The sequence below is a fragment of the Panicum virgatum genome, chromosome 5N (genome assembly GCF_016808335.1).
Source record: "Panicum virgatum strain AP13 chromosome 5N, P.virgatum_v5, whole genome shotgun sequence".
Lineage (NCBI taxonomy): Eukaryota > Viridiplantae > Streptophyta > Magnoliopsida > Poales > Poaceae > Panicum > Panicum virgatum.
The window spans coordinates 44749370-44765006 of record NC_053149.1 but is presented as its reverse complement, the minus strand read 5'-3'; the positions used below and the strand labels follow the sequence as shown (position 1 = coordinate 44765006).

At 45.4% G+C, this 15637-nt stretch overlaps 2 protein-coding genes across 2 annotated transcripts; both read right to left on the bottom strand.

Annotated features, from left to right (window-relative positions):
- Window positions 1-8403: 8403 nt before the first annotated feature.
- On the bottom strand, window positions 8404-9042 carry LOC120674844. Its single transcript, XM_039955953.1, has one exon. It carries the CDS (start codon window positions 9040-9042, stop codon window positions 8404-8406), a length of 639 nt encoding a protein of 212 aa, XP_039811887.1.
- Window positions 9043-10750: 1708 nt separating this feature from the next.
- LOC120674843 (protein FAR1-RELATED SEQUENCE 3-like) lies at window positions 10751-12951 on the bottom strand. Its single transcript, XM_039955952.1, has 5 exons — window positions 12810-12951; window positions 12062-12301; window positions 11852-11931; window positions 11009-11713; window positions 10751-10783 (listed from the first exon to the last, which is right to left on the bottom strand). The coding sequence occupies exons 1-5, from the start codon at window positions 12949-12951 to the stop codon at window positions 10751-10753; spliced, it is 1200 nt and encodes a 399-aa protein (XP_039811886.1).
- Window positions 12952-15637: the final 2686 nt, after the last annotated feature.

Below are 15637 nucleotides of genomic sequence, written 5' to 3'. Positions count from 1 at the left end.
AAGACGAATCTGTTGGGCTGTAGTTTCAAATGAAAAAGAAAGCGAAAGAACTCAAAATGGGGCTCGATGCCCAGAAAAGCTTCACATAAATGCACAAAGATGGAAATATGAACAAAGGAATTTGGGGTCAGATGATGCAATTGGATCCTGTAGTAGCGCAGGAGTCCAAAAAAGAAAGAAGAGCAAGGAAACCCCAATCCTCGTTCCAAGTATGAGGTGAATGCAACGATTTCCCCCGTATTTTCATACGGATGATCTGAACCCAAGGCAGGACGCCATTGGATAACAGATTTAGGAACTAAAAGACCCTGCGACACCAGAGAATCTAAGTCAGATTGAGAACACTTACTTGTGTTCCAACCCTCATCACGGGTTGGCTCTGCAGGCACACCCTTCCCCTTGGTCGCTTTCTTGGGGGCCATCCAGAAATCTACGGATTGTTTCACACGCATACACTTGAGGAAATCCTAGGGCGATAGTGTGGAGCAAAGGGAAACAAGAACTTTGGATCTGGGAGCTCTAGAGTGAAAAGACAGATCTGAAGCAGTAAAAACAAGTGGCGGCCGGTGGGGTAAAACCTAAGTTACCGCTTTATTTTATAATGGCGGTGGCAACATAATAAAAACACCCAACAGGCCAATAGTCCGTTGCAAATCGCGGAAATAACAGGATTTAAAAGAGACATTCCTTTTTCTGAGATTACATTCTGGAAAAGAAAACACTCACATCCCTAGTCGACTACTTGACACTCTTTTCCTTAACTGGGATTACATTCCAAAACAAGGATAAGTACTCGACACAGTACAACTACTCGACATTACAACTCGAGCACTTTTTACATAACTTTACAAACGACTCGGGTCTGCGCGCACACTTCTTGGCTTCCTGAGAAGCATGCTGCAGCTAGATCGGCCCGAGGCCATGACAAAGTACAAACTTGTTATTCCCATTTCGGGAATAAAGATATTTGTATTCAGGGAGATAAGCTACAAGAGTATGGAGGCAGATTACAGTAATCACCTCGCAAGTCCTCTTGTAGCATCTTGTAGAGAAATTTCTCCTTCTCCTTGAACACTTTGTGGCAAGATCAAGCTTCCCCGCCAGAGATGTCAGTTCTTGAGCACCCAGAAATAGGCAACCCCAAGGATGTGACACAACAAGACCCAACCCAACGACCCCAAATCTGCCTCATTGGAAGATGCAAGGACATGATGTCCAGCATGGATCTGATGAGAGCTCTAGGGATGCAGGAGGAGGCAGCAGAGACTTCTCTTGTCACTCACAAGTTCTCTTCTAGCATCTTTTGTTGGAAGGAACTACGTAAAATTCAGGAGGGCGAGAACAAGAACACCAAGGAAAAGCCATGGTTGCTACACTTTGGTGCTTCTGGCAAAAGCCACTCCCCTGCCTTTTATAGCTACAAGGAGACTTGCTAAAGGAGAACCCGTGAATCAACAGTGCACGTTTCACGGACGCATTCATGGCAGCATTCACGGACGCAGTCAAAGCTGCAATAATGCAGATTCTCCAAACAGTAACGTCTCATGTGAGCACTGAATAAAGAGCCGTACATCCCGGTTTTATTCCTGAAATTATTTTGGGTCCAATCAGTGTGGCGGATCCAATTGTATCATTTTTCTGGGATTTTACCCGAAAAAGAGGTCTTTTCGGATTCCGGATCTGATGAATCCTGCAAATAATCTGAAGGATAAAATCTGATACCACGACTTAAATTCTTAATTCCAAATCTACGCTCGGGGGCTACTCGCAGCAAAAGGGATTTTGATTTAAGGCTCGAGGGCTGCTGGATATAGGCATCAGAGATTTATTTTTCAAATTTTTTGGAAAATGGTCTGAAGTGACCCTCAGCCTGATTCTGCGATTCAACCTAAGGCTCGGGGGCTACTCCATATGGAGCGCGAGTACTTCGCGCACCATATATGATCAAGATTTCAGGGCTTGAGCACCTCACAGCCTCGAAGCAAACGGAAGTACTTGAAGGACTACTCGACGTATTTGAAGGAAGGACCAGAAGCAACCAAAAGGATATTTTGACTACTTGAAGTACTCGAAGACGCCCAGCCAAGTACTCGACGCCTGCAGGACTCGGCTACGAAGAGCTCGGGGGCTTGTCTGACCCGGAACAGTGGGACGGCTTATAGACATAGAATGTTCTAGAGTAAAGGATAGCTCATGGATGTACCTTACCTCTTTTGTAACTACCCGAATAGGCATAGAACTAGCTGCAGTACAAAGGCAACTACCCGATTGTGTTGTAGTAGGACTCCAACTGTACTCGGCTAGGACTTTCCATGTAACCATGTCCCCCCGGATATATAAGGGCGGGCAGGGACCCCCTCCAAACAATCATCAACACCTAAGACAATACAAACCACACAGGACGTAGGGTATTACGCAAACTCGCGGCCCGAACCTGTCTAAATCTTTGTGTTCCTTGTACCATCGAGTTCTAGAGCAGTCGATCCCTATCTACAAACCCAACTGCTAAGGGTATCCCTGAGCAGGCTTGACGGTAAACACCGACATCATCATCGACATATAATGCTGGTGCAATGTACATGTACCCTCTGTTTTGGGCACGCACCTTCAGAGAAGATAAATCCAGAGTTCCAGACTGACTTCCAGGCCTCTCTACAGCAATTGCCTTTTGCATCAATGCATTTTGTGCTCGTAGTTTCCTAACATACTGACCGGTCGTCAAGAATGGTGAAGACCGGTCCAAATAGTGCAAGGAAAGAACAGTGCCATCAGGTAATCTGCCGAGTCCTTTAGAAAATGTCCCGTGAGTCCACGGGTCCGATCGGTGAGTGCACTAAAAGAGGAACACGTCCAAGAAGTATGTACTCATTCTTTCACAAGTTGGCGCGAAGCCTTACTCATGGAGGTTATTGGGGAGATTGTAGAACATTTCACCGGATGTCTCTGACGTTACAAGTTCTAGTGTCCTTTAGAACATGGATGTTGTTGCTTATAATATGGAGATCCTTAATGACTCTAGGCAATAGCACATCGTCCATCTCCCTTCCAAGTTATTGATTGTACGGTGAACTTGTCCGTCGAGCAACGGTCGAATTGGTGCAATCGACCACTAGTCATCTCGCTCACTCGCTCAGTGATTCTGACCAATGGCCACCAGTCCAAAACATGCGTCGAAAGAGGTGGTCAATCAGCGAATGTGTCAAGCGAGTAAATAATATTACGGTGACAATAAACACTGAACACGGGTCAAACATTTGTGTTACCATTGTCTGGCTCCGGAGCGTCGAATTTCACAAAATCAATCCGATGATTGGTACAGGTGGCGCACCGGCCTCACCGCACCCGTCTCGCAAAGGATCAAGAATATGCTAGTGGGGCTCATCCTAAAGATCATCGGTCTATGGAACCGTGAACACTGGTCCAAATGGTCATTGAAAACTATGAGAAAATCTGTCGAGTACATGAACAAAATGGCCGGTCATAGCAACAGTCTGACTTGTGAGTGGAATAATAGAGGAAAATGCTAGCAAGCCAACCAGGCCGCAAGGCAGATGGGCCTGAACACGTGAAACAGCCCAAGCAGCCGGCGAGGTGGATGGGCCAGATGGGGCCGGTGGTGGTCACAGCCCATGAAGATTTACAGGGGCAATCCGGTAGATTTAGAGGGGTAAGACCGTTAACTTCACCGGATAGATCGACAGGTCCATCCTCTGGTGTATTCTGGTGTTATCGGTGAGTGCAGAAAACTCAATGGTACTGCCATAGAGTCGTCTCAGTTCGCATGCGGTGTGAGTTAGTAGCGTACACAAACTACTACAGTAGCCAGCAGCAGGGGTGAAGCCACGTTGCTTCTGCCTGGTGCACTGGCACAAGTGTAAACAATAGTTTACCACTAAACGAAGCATGACATGACATGTAATCATGACAAGTTATACAAGACTCTGAATGCATGCAGCGTTCATGGTCAATATGGATCTCATGGCATCACCCCTGGCCAGCAGGTTGACAGAGACTGATGTGACGTCTCAGCAGGCGCAGTTTGACCTGCTCTATCGCAACTTATGCCACGCCACTACCATCAATCACAGTCAAATGCTACACGAACATGGAGTCTAGAACCAAGGCCCTGTTTTGTTACTGGGTTCCAAAACTTTGGATGCCAGCCTAGAATTTTAGACGATTTGTGTTTGGTTGATCCAAAATTCTAGATAGTTTCAACAAAAATTGTTAGATGCACCTCCGGTTTGGATCCAAAACTTTGTCAGTGCAAGGAATCAGCTTCATTGAAATATTCAAATATATTTGTCAGTGCTTCCTCACCGGATGGTCACAGTCGTCCGGTGAATGAATGTAACACCCGGTTTATAAAAGAACATAAACCGAGCAATCATATACGTGCCAGGATCAAGTCACACGTATATACAACAGAATGAACAGTATATCATAGCACATATCACGTAAAAAGATATAATAAAGCGAATACGAATGTTATTTATTACAATAATGACATAAATGTCTGATACAGCGGAAGCGAAGTACAAAATACGATAAAAGCTCTCCGAAGCTGAAGCAGGGCGCCACAGGGACGTCGACTGGGAGACGAACACCTAGAAGTCCTCGTAGTCCTGGTAGCGCTGGACGAACTCCCTCGTGTCGGCAGGAACTGAGCAGCAGTAGCGTAGCCAAGAGGAAAAAGTAGAGAAGAGGCAAGAGTGAGTACACAACTTGTACTCAACAAGTATAACACAAACTATGAGGCTCTAAGGTTGGCTGACTCAACTGCATTAGCTTTTAAATGTTGGCAAAGTATTATTAAAGCTATTTACTACGAGTTGATGAATTACCATTAACCCAGTTACATAGTAATTAGTCAAATTTAATCATGATACTACTGAGAACCATACCAAAACCAAGCCACCAAGGTAACCCCGAGAAGCACCTCCCTCGTCGGAAGGAGATAACTCCACTAATCAAAAGGAGGATCTGGGCCGCTCATAACCGTGAGCACGGCTAGTATACCAGTTTTACACTCTGCAGAGGTTGCACATCTTTACCCACAAGTCGTGAGCTACGCTAGAGGTTCATCACACTTCCTTAGGTGAGATGACTAGCGACTCACTACGAGGCCTTTACAAAGAATCTCGTTGGTAGGGAGTAACCGCGAGGGTGGATCAGCGACTATGGAGCAAGTCTAGTGGGCGTCAAGACACGAAGCACAGACGAGGCCACTCAGCACGAGGGCCATAGAAGCTTACCGCCCCTGCCCCGCAGGTAAGTTACTCCAAACCAAAAAGATCTAATTATTACGCCAAGTCTATCCCATTCTAGCCTTGTGGTAGCGCTGTTGTCCCAGGTTGTCGCTCTATGAACCGGTCCTTATGGAGAGTGGCCAACCAAGCACTAAGCACCGTGCTGGCCCCCTAAACCATGTTTCTATAAAAACCATCTTTTAACGAGACGTGAGCCACTCAAGCACGAAGCACAGAGGGCCACTCTCAGAATTAAGTTCAAGTAAACCATTAATCAAATTAATTTAAAAAGACCAGAGTATGTTATAGCGCAGCAACCTAGCACAACTAACCAAAATGCAACCCAAAGGTATATTTAAAGGATATAAAGTGGCTAGGAAATCCTTATAGGCATACAGTATTAAAATGCAGTATGAAATTGTATTTAAAAGTGATAGGTTGTTCATGTTATACTTGCCTTCCTCGTACTGCTCTGGCTGCTGCTCAAAGTGCTCGGAAGACGGCTGCTCCTGGTACTGGTACTGGGGCTCCTCAGATGGATCAACGTCTACTCACGAACACATGGCCAAAACAATGCACAATAATAAGCATACAAGCAAACACTAACAAAAACTAAGAAACTGTACAACAATACATGAAAACAGCACACAAAACTACTCTAGAACTATTCTACGCGTTACAACGATCGCGTGGATATAAAGAACGCCTAAAACAGAGCTAAAACGCATAAACTAGGCCTAAAACAAGGTTCAGGGGCTTATTTGCGAGAAAAACTAAGTTTTAGGGGCTTTTCTGCTAAAACTGAGGGCTAAAACGTAATTAAGGGATAAACCTAGGGTCTAACGCGTAAAAGAATGAGTGCTGGACGGCGGGTTTGATATTTAACAAGCTCAGGGGGGTCTGCGCAAAAATTTGGGCCAAACTGTAATTATTTTTCAAGGGCAGTGGACTGCGGGTTGAATAGCAGAGAGTCCAGGGACTCTTATGCAAAAAGAACGGGCCGAACCGGTATCTACAGATCTCAACCGTAGGATTCAGATCTGGCGGTTTGGATTTAATGGGATCTGGATCTAATCTAGTGCGTCCTTTGTGGATCGGGCGGCTGGGGTTCAATCCGCGTGGGGAAGCGGCGGCGCGCTACCGCCGGCGAGGAATCCCGCGGCGGCGCGCAGGGGAACCCGCCGGAGAAGGTCAAACCGGTGTCCTAGGTGTCGGTTTGGGCCGAGGTTTGGCCGGGGACGATCAGCACGACGTGGCTAATCCACCCGTGCACCTAGGAAGGGGTTTTCGGGGCTCGGACAGAGCCTGCCACGGCGAGGGGCGGCGCTGGAGGGGGCGCTTGCCGGCGTGCGGTGCCCGGCCAACGCAGTGGTCTACGGCCTAATTAGCTTAGCGCAAAACGGAGGCAAGGGATCTGGAGTGCTCACCGAGCTCGGATTCGAAGGAGAGGGCCGAGCGAAGACGATGGCGATGCTGACCGGCGGCGGAGCGGGGACGGTGATCGCGGGCGGGGTTCGGCGGCCGTTCTCCGGGCGCCTGGACTCCGCGGGTCGGCTCGTGGGGCACCTGCGGTGGTGTCACGAGGTCAGGAAGGGCTGAAAGCCACTGGCGGCGATGGAACTGCCTCGGCGGAGCTGCTTACCGGTGGTGGGCGCTCTGCTCTGGCAAGGTGGCGGCGCTAGGGTTTGAGGCGGCGTTGCGAGGTGGGGTTTGGGGTCCCAGAGGCGCGGGGCGCTATATAGGGCGGCTCAGGCGATCCTGGGGAGGCGTGCCCCGGATGGAAGGCCCGCCGGGAATCTCGGCTGGACGGGCGCGGGGTGGTTGCTCTGCGGGGGAGAAGAAACTGGCGAGTGGGCCCGGGCGGTCAGCGAAAGCAGCGGGCGCTGGCAGGTGGGCCGGGGTGCGGGAGCGGGGCGCCGAGACGGGTCGCTGCGAGCTGGGCTGGAGAGGGAGCGCTGACGCGCGGGCGGAGGAGAGGAGTGGGCCGCGTGCTTGGGCCGTGCTGGCGCGGAGGGGGGAAAAGTGGGCGCGGGACGCGCGCGGCTGCAGGCCGAGCGGGGGTGAGCGGGCCGCGCGGCTGAGGCCGCGGGTGAGATGGGCCGCGCGAGTGAGGAGGGAAGCTGGGCCCACGTCGGGTTTAGCTGGGCCAGGCAGGTCGGGCCTAGCGCGGGATTTGAGTTGGGTTTCCAGGGAAGTTTGGGCTGGGCCTGAGTTGAGTTTGGGTCCGGTTGGGTTTGGTTGTGGGTTTGTTTTTCCTTTTCCTTTCTAAATTCTAACCAAATACACTAATTGAATTCAAACTAATTTGAATTCAAAACCTAACCACACAACAATAGAAAAGATGCTCCAGCATGAATGCAACACAAAAAATTAAACCTATGATAAATTTTTAATTACTTGTAAAACGAAATTAAATTAAATGCAAGGGTAAACACAATAAACCTTAGAAATTTAAGTAAAGCCAATTAAATTTATTGATAAATGCTGGAATTTAAAATTAGGGTGTTACAATGAAAAAGGCCAGATCTCCAGTGTCACTTGCTGTATCTGTAGGTGTTGTGTTTTCAATGTTAGTGTCTTAGTGACAATGATGTGGCAAGTATCATTTGTCATTTTTCACTGTTAGTTTGTGACATTATAACTTCAATGACTGAATGGCGTTAGATGTGTGTACAGTTCTTATAACAGAATGGCATGAACTTGTAATGGCAAAATTAGTCTGAAAAGCCTAAATGATTGACAATTTGAGATGGAGGTACTTTTAGTGATTTTAGGTACTCAATTCAAGCCGGTTCATCGACATGAAACAAATGATTCGTCTTTTCAAATGAACTTTGGTACAACTAACGCTGGACAGCATTACTGAACACCACCCACAGTCACCGGAAAGATCAGTACCATCACGAAATCTACAGAGAAAAAAAAAGAAACGTCCGGTGAATGCTCCGGTAGGAACGTAATCGCACCGTCTGAACGGTCAATGTAATAAATCACCAACATGATACGAAGAATAGGCTGATTGCATTACATTGCCAGATGGGTTACAAGCATCACTGATGGTTCAGAAGCTAGATCTCTCTTACATTACAAGTCATGGAGACCTTTACAATCCTCACTTTAATCTCTCTCTCTCTCTCTCACACACACATGTCACTTAAGCAAATCTATAGCCATGCTTGAGCTCCAATTGATTCGCTATCTCGTACGACAAGTACGCGTCTATGGCGGCGTAGCGCACCTGGAAGCTGTCCAAATACCTCTCATGCCAGTGATCATGGTCAGCGCCCACCGGCTTGCGGAGGTGAGGTGGGCACAGAACCTCTGATGCGATCTTCTCTAGCGACGAATGATGAACTTCGTACTGGGGATGGGGTCCGCCAAGGTGCTTGTATTCTGCAGCGGCTTCGGGGACTACCAATTGGAGGTCGATCGGATTGGTTATTGTGATGCTGAAGTCGTCCTGCAGCCGCTTCACGTCGTTCTTGATGTGTGCGCCGGTGAAGATGTTGTCCTCCTCTGTCAGGAACCTCTTCAATACTTTGGGAAGGTCACCACCATTGCCATAGAGGACCTGGAACACAAGGACACTAGTGCCGACGCACAACTGCAAGATGGCAGTCGTGACGTCGCCGCCAGGGAGCCTTTTCCACTCGGTGTCCAATCCAACGAGCTTGCGGCGGCGTTGCGCTGAGTTGCCACGGCGGATGTCTTCGAGAAAGCTCACCACCACCTCCGCGTCACAGGTTATCCACATGTCAAGCATGGTTGTATCAAATGCAACCCATTGACGCATAGTTGTCGGTGGACTGGTCGGCATTGTTGGGCGATGGCGCTTCGGCTTTGTGTTCGATGCTTGCGGCGACTCATCCCACCCCGTTGGCATGACGATGTTCACCGGCGGCGGGCGCCATGGCTCCATAATCATGTGGCATCGTATAGCATGGGATGGTTTCTTGGCTAGGGTTTCTTGCATGCGCGTGTGTGGCGGCGGCGACAGTTTGGATTAATTCTTGGGGGTGGCCGCGAGGACGCGCGGTTCGTTTCCTGCGGCATCGGTTGGGATTCCAAAGCCCCGGGGAGGGGCAGGTGGGACCGTTGTTAAAATAGGATAGAGACGTTCACCTGATGTTGGCCGGTTGCGGACAGCACCGGTGAGACCATTGCGGATAGACACTGCGGTGTAGATTGTCCGGTGTATTGGTGGGGAAAGTCGTGCAAAATAACCAGACACATCCCTGACGGATCCACACGGAACAACAATGGGCTGCCGTACCTCTCTCTGGACCATGGGCTGTGGTACCTCTCCCAGGGCCCGTACCTTGAAATATTGTAAGGTAAAAATGTAAAGAACTCGAGACAGTAAAAAAATCTAGAAACATTGTCCGGTCAATGTCAGGACCTTGAGACAGTCGAAACCTAAAAACATGTCCGGTGACTATAAGTGCGTGGGAACCACAGTTCCAATTGAGTCTTGAAGTACAGGGAAAACACTACGGTGATGATGTTAGCGCAGTAAGACATGATGTTGCACTCGCGAAGAGTAGGAGGGGCACTTTTGAATGGGTAGCCTCGCACTTTACTGAAAAATGCTCTGATGATCAGAACTGAGAATCGGTCGAATAGTGCATGGGAAGAATAGATCCATCAAGATATCTGCCGAGTCCATCTAAAATGTCCCGTGAGTCACCTAGTCCGACTGGTGCGCGACACGTTCAAATTCAAGTCCTTTGAGTTCCTACTAAAAATCTTTCACAAGTTCGTGGATATAACAGTTCAACAACAAATCTGACGAGTGCAGCGACCGGTCTGAATGATGAGTGCATCAGATGAGGAACTCGTCAAAATTAAAGTCCTCTGAGTTCGTACTGAATTGCATTGACAAAAAAAGTCCGGCGTCTGTCAAGACCTTGAAATATTGTCCGGCGAATGTCAAGATCTTGAGACAGTAAAAAGTCTAGAAACATTATCCGGTCAATGTCAGGACCTTGAGATAGTCAAAATCTAGAAACATTGTCCGGTGATTGTCATTGCGTGGGAACCACAGTTCCAACTGTCTCTCGAAGTACAGCGACAACGCTGCGGTGATGTTGTACGGTGCGCACACCGGTCTGACCTGTAGTGCAGTAAGACATGATGCTGCCGCACATTTCATTGCAACAAATGGAACACAAAGATTTCACAAACGCAAATAGGTGCTTCATATCAGGGTAATACTTTGTTACAATTCTACCAAGGAAGGTGTTTGGAGATACACCCATGCAAAACTAAGCCTAATAACTATGCTAACAAGTTCCACTGATGCCCACTGCTGTCACTCTTGATTAGACGACAACGTAGCGCACGAACAAAATAGATCCTGCTAATAGACAAGGTTCTGTACAAGAAGCAAAATGGAACAATAATTTAGTCTTCGTAACGTAGAGTTTACCAGCAAATGAAGATGAAAATTGTCACCTTACCTATATCCATTCGGTAGCTGCAATCAGATCCTTGACAAATCGTTAATCTAGCACATCTTCAGGGAGCTTTGTTTCCTACAAATAAAGATGAACATCAGTCATAAGTACACATGCCTCACACATGGGTAGTTGTCAGCTTTGATGAGCATTACTCAAAACTATCTCTGGTCTCAAGAAGCATGTTCGCCGATTGTGACCCGAGCCCCTACATAGGCTACATTTCAAGGAAGATTTCGTGGTAGATTTAGTCTTATCTGAACTTGATTTCAACTTTTTCTTCGGGGCCCCTTTGCCAGGCACAGTCATGGGATCTAGGACATCTCTGAACTCTTCACAATCAACCTCCGGCGCTTGTGGCAGCACCGGTCCATACATCTTGCCTTCGTTCGCTCCTGCATTTGGCATGATCACAGCAGCTTCTTGTTTAAGGACACGTTTGATTTGCTCATATGCTTCCGGTGAATGAGATGCTACGAAGGCTGCAGCAAGACTGAGATTGCGTAGCTCACAGAACCTTAGTAGGGTAGGGGAATAGTCATACATGGAGCTCTTCCTTGTCGTCGGAAATGCACGCTTCGCCCCCATAGTCCACCTTTCCAAAACACAGCAGTCTGGAAGCTTGCTCTCGTCCCGGAGGCCCAATACAAAGAAGATGTGTGAGCAGGGGGTTCCAAGGGATTGCAACTTACGACAAGAACAGAAAATTCTCTTCATATTGGCCTCTTCAATTAATTCACATTTCACATAGTACATGATGTCTCTATCTCTCCTTCCAACAATATACTCAGTTGTATCATCACCGTCTAGAATCTCAATCAGAGAACACTTCTTGGCTGCTTCCACGCTGAACTGGACCTTCGCCTTAAAAATATTTGGTGTGAACCTTTCCTTTGCGTTTATCTCAAGAACTGAAGCATCAGGTTCTATGAATGGCGCAGATTGCAGTGCTTTAGCGTCGTCATCCGTCTCATTTATGCACACCTTTGTAAGGCAGGTCTCATAGTGCTGTACCATTTCTAACAGGGTCATTTTACCATCCAGTTTCATCTGAAGCCTAGAGTTCATGCTCTCACTCCGTTGGTTGCTCCTCAATCCTAAAAAGCAATGACCTACATGATACGCAGCACACCAGGTTTGCCTTACCTCATACATCTGATAAAGCCACGTGTCCTCTTTGACCTTATTGTCAGCCAGGAACACCTGCCATTTCCTCTCAATCTCTTCTATGGAGCAAAGGTCATACAAAAAAAACCCTGAATGCACCCTTTAGTGTATCATTGTGGACATTGCGCACTAGGTTCAACTCAATATGCTATCCGCATAGCCTATACGGTGAATTCGGCCACACCACACTGATTGCTCTCTGCATAGCAAGGTCTCCATCAGTGATCACAGAAACAGGATGCTTCTGAGCATTAGCTTCGGTAAATGTTTTCAGCAGCCACACATATGAATCAGTATTCTCATGAGAAATCATTCCACATCTGAAAAGAACTGTGCAGTAATCGTGATTCACCCCAACGAAAGGCACAAGGGGCAGGTTGTACCGATTTGTTTTGTAGGTGCTATCAAATACATCGACATCACCAAATGCTGCATAATCAAGCATACATTGAGTATCACACCAGAACATTCCCTGCACGTGTCCTTTCCCATCAGTCATGTATTTGAAGAAGAACTCAGAATCTCTATTTTGACGTTCCTTCATGTGATTGATGACTATTTGAGCACCACCATCAGCAATTATATCATGCTTATAGAAATGGCAGAAATTTTACAAGTCCCTTGATGTATAGACAACCTTGTCATACCCACCATACTGCATTTCCATAATTTCAAAAATCTGGTGTTTGCGGATCCCATCAACCCCAGCTCCACAATTTCACCTTTCTGCGCATCCCTGATTTTTTGAAGTGAATGCAGCAGGCAACTAAGGTCGGCTGGAGCCAGCGGATGGTTGTGCTCATCGATGAAATTCTTCACGTACCACTGCCTGGTGTTCCGGTCCAGTGCAATTACCAATTTTGCAGGGAATCCAACATGAGTTATATCCCGTGGCCTCCGCTTCTTAATCTTCGAAGGGTCAGCTAAGTGTGCTCACTATTCCACTCAACATAGCTTTTCCTCACACTAAATCTTTTACCAAGTGCGTATGTGTTATAAAACTGAAATCCTTCATCTTCGTTTGCGAATATCTTCCTAAGAATTTCAATGTACTCCAGCAAAGACTCAAGATCCGCCATTTCCTCCTGCATCCATCAACAACATTAAACAAATTAATGATTGCAATATACTGATTAATTCCAGTTATACTGCATAAAAATTGAAATCAAAGATTGTAGTATAAAACACAAAGATCAATGAGATGTATATAATTCACATATAGTTAGCCTAATACAAATTTCAGGGTGATTTAGATGAAGGGAAATAGGGAAAACTCAAAAAAAGCATAAGCAACTAGATACAGCAGAGCCAAGGGAACTAGATGCAGCAGAGCCAAAGGCAACATATCAATAGCCACTTGTTTGAACTGTAATATCAACCAGAACTAGTAAAAAGTAAAACCAGTAAACTTTGAGATGTATGTACAATGCAGACCAATTACATGAAGTGAACAATATTATTACAGCCATGTTAGCACTGTGAAGTTATACAAGTTAGACTGCAGAGAGGATGATGACAGACAAAATATATATTGTAGACCACTGTATATAAAATGTGCTAATGACATTATGTTGTTGTGATGCACAAATATGTAGGACACTAATCTGAAGAAGGGTTTCGATTGTAATAAAAAAACCAATCAGATTGAGGCATATACATTAATGGAACAAACAGATGAAGGGTTACAAATCTTACACATGCAGGAGGTATAATTACTGTCACTCGAGAATGCAGAATACAAACAAAAAATTTCGCTACAATCATCGAATACCATCTTGAGCAAGATATCATCTGATCATGAAACAAGGCACACAACAAGAGGAGGCGGCGTCCAAGTACCTTCGGCTAGATGATCAAACACAGGGCAATTGTCGGCTGACGAAGCAGGCACAGGCGGCAATGTAGTAGGGAACACAACCGACGGCGTCCAAACCCTACCCGCGCGGAGTAGGGCGACGACCATTAGCAGCGGGGGTGAGGGAAGGGCGGTTGACGCAAAGAGCGAAGGCGGGGCCGAGGGAAGGGTGCGGCGGCGGTGGCGACATCGGCGGCGATCCGCCAGGGGAGACCGGGTGAGGGAGGACAGTTGCCCGAGGCGTGGGTTTGGTGCGAGGAGGAGGGGGCGTGGGGTTTGGGGGATGGGGGATGGGGGATGGCGAATTACCACAGTACCCTTCCGCTCCTCAAATTAATTAAATTAATTATTTTTGGGGAGGCACCAAGAGGCACCACCAACCATTGTAAAAGAGCTCTATTAGATTTATACGTAGTGTTTCTTTAATTTTTTAGTCAATTGGGAATTAAGCCCTTAACTGATCTTATCATTTCATTGGTGCTTTAAGTGTTTATGGGGATATATAAATTGTTAGTGCACCCTAGAATGGGAATATCTAAATTTTATTTTGATATCCTTAACCATAATTTTAGGTAAAAGTATCACCTAAAATGTTTACATTTATTTTATATAAATCTATTTTAACCTGCTTTTTTCTACTACCACCATTTAACAAGGTAATCTCCATTTTTGGCCTTAGAACTGCTTTTGTGAAATTGTATTAATTTAATACATTGCATTGTGTTTTTTTTCTAACAAAAGTTCTTAGACTGATATCTAAGTGTACTTTTATGCAGTTAATAATTTTTTACTACTATAACATTTTTTGCTCATATTATATATATTTAATAATATCACTTTACTATGCAATTATAGGTATGAGATGGCATATCATTTTTAAGGAGTTTTGTAATTAAAATAATTTATAGTAATATATTATTGGAGGAATGTATAACACTATTGTGCTAAGTCATATAGTACCATTGTTAAACATCCATAATAAAATCTGTAACTTTCCTTTAGTTGACATGCAAATTTTTAAGTTTTGTTTCTATAGGTTAATGTAAATTTGAAAAATGTACGAGATTTTGTGTATGTTATGAATTAGTCATTAATTGTGGTATTATTGAACTACAACTTGTAGTGTAGTGTATGTTAGATGGAAAGTTCCATTAGGTTTAGGCTCATGAACTGATCCTACTTGAGATGTGACATATGTTGTTGCCCCTTTAATTATCTACATGATACAAAATAATCTAATACAGACCATGAGATAGCCAGGAAATTATCTCATCCTTTTACACAGTTCAGTTGTGAAAGCTAGTGGGAAACCAATTTGCACGACCAATGGGGTCAAGAGTGTGAAGGCCTATAATTGCCAAGTCTCTAATATTGGTAGCAATGGGGTCAAGAGTCTTTTTATCATTGGAAGATTCCTCTTTTTCTGAACAGCTAGGAGTATTCTAACCAACGGATCTATAATATTGGTAGCAATCAGCTAGTCACTTGTGTCATGAAAAACTTGCATGGTCATTATACTAAATTTACAGCTAGAGGATATTGTTAATTGCAATATTGTTTCTATGTAAATTTTTTACATTTACCTTTTACTTATGCTTACCTTTTATAATAAACATAATATTGTGCGCCAATTTATATTTGGTGGAGGTTTTAGTCTATCAAATCTGATCTAATGGGGAAGCGTCTGAACTCATAACTTATCTTCTGTACTATACATATCTCTTAAATTTTTGAAAATCAAAGTATCTGTACATATAGCATTCATAATGGTTGCAACACCTAAATTCTAACTTGATGTATTGTGTGGATTTGAACTTGTATGTGTGCATATACTTCTGCTGCTTGGTACTCTGTTCAAATATACAGAAATTCAGCTTTTTTTTCCCGACTAGAGATTAATCTGTAATTTT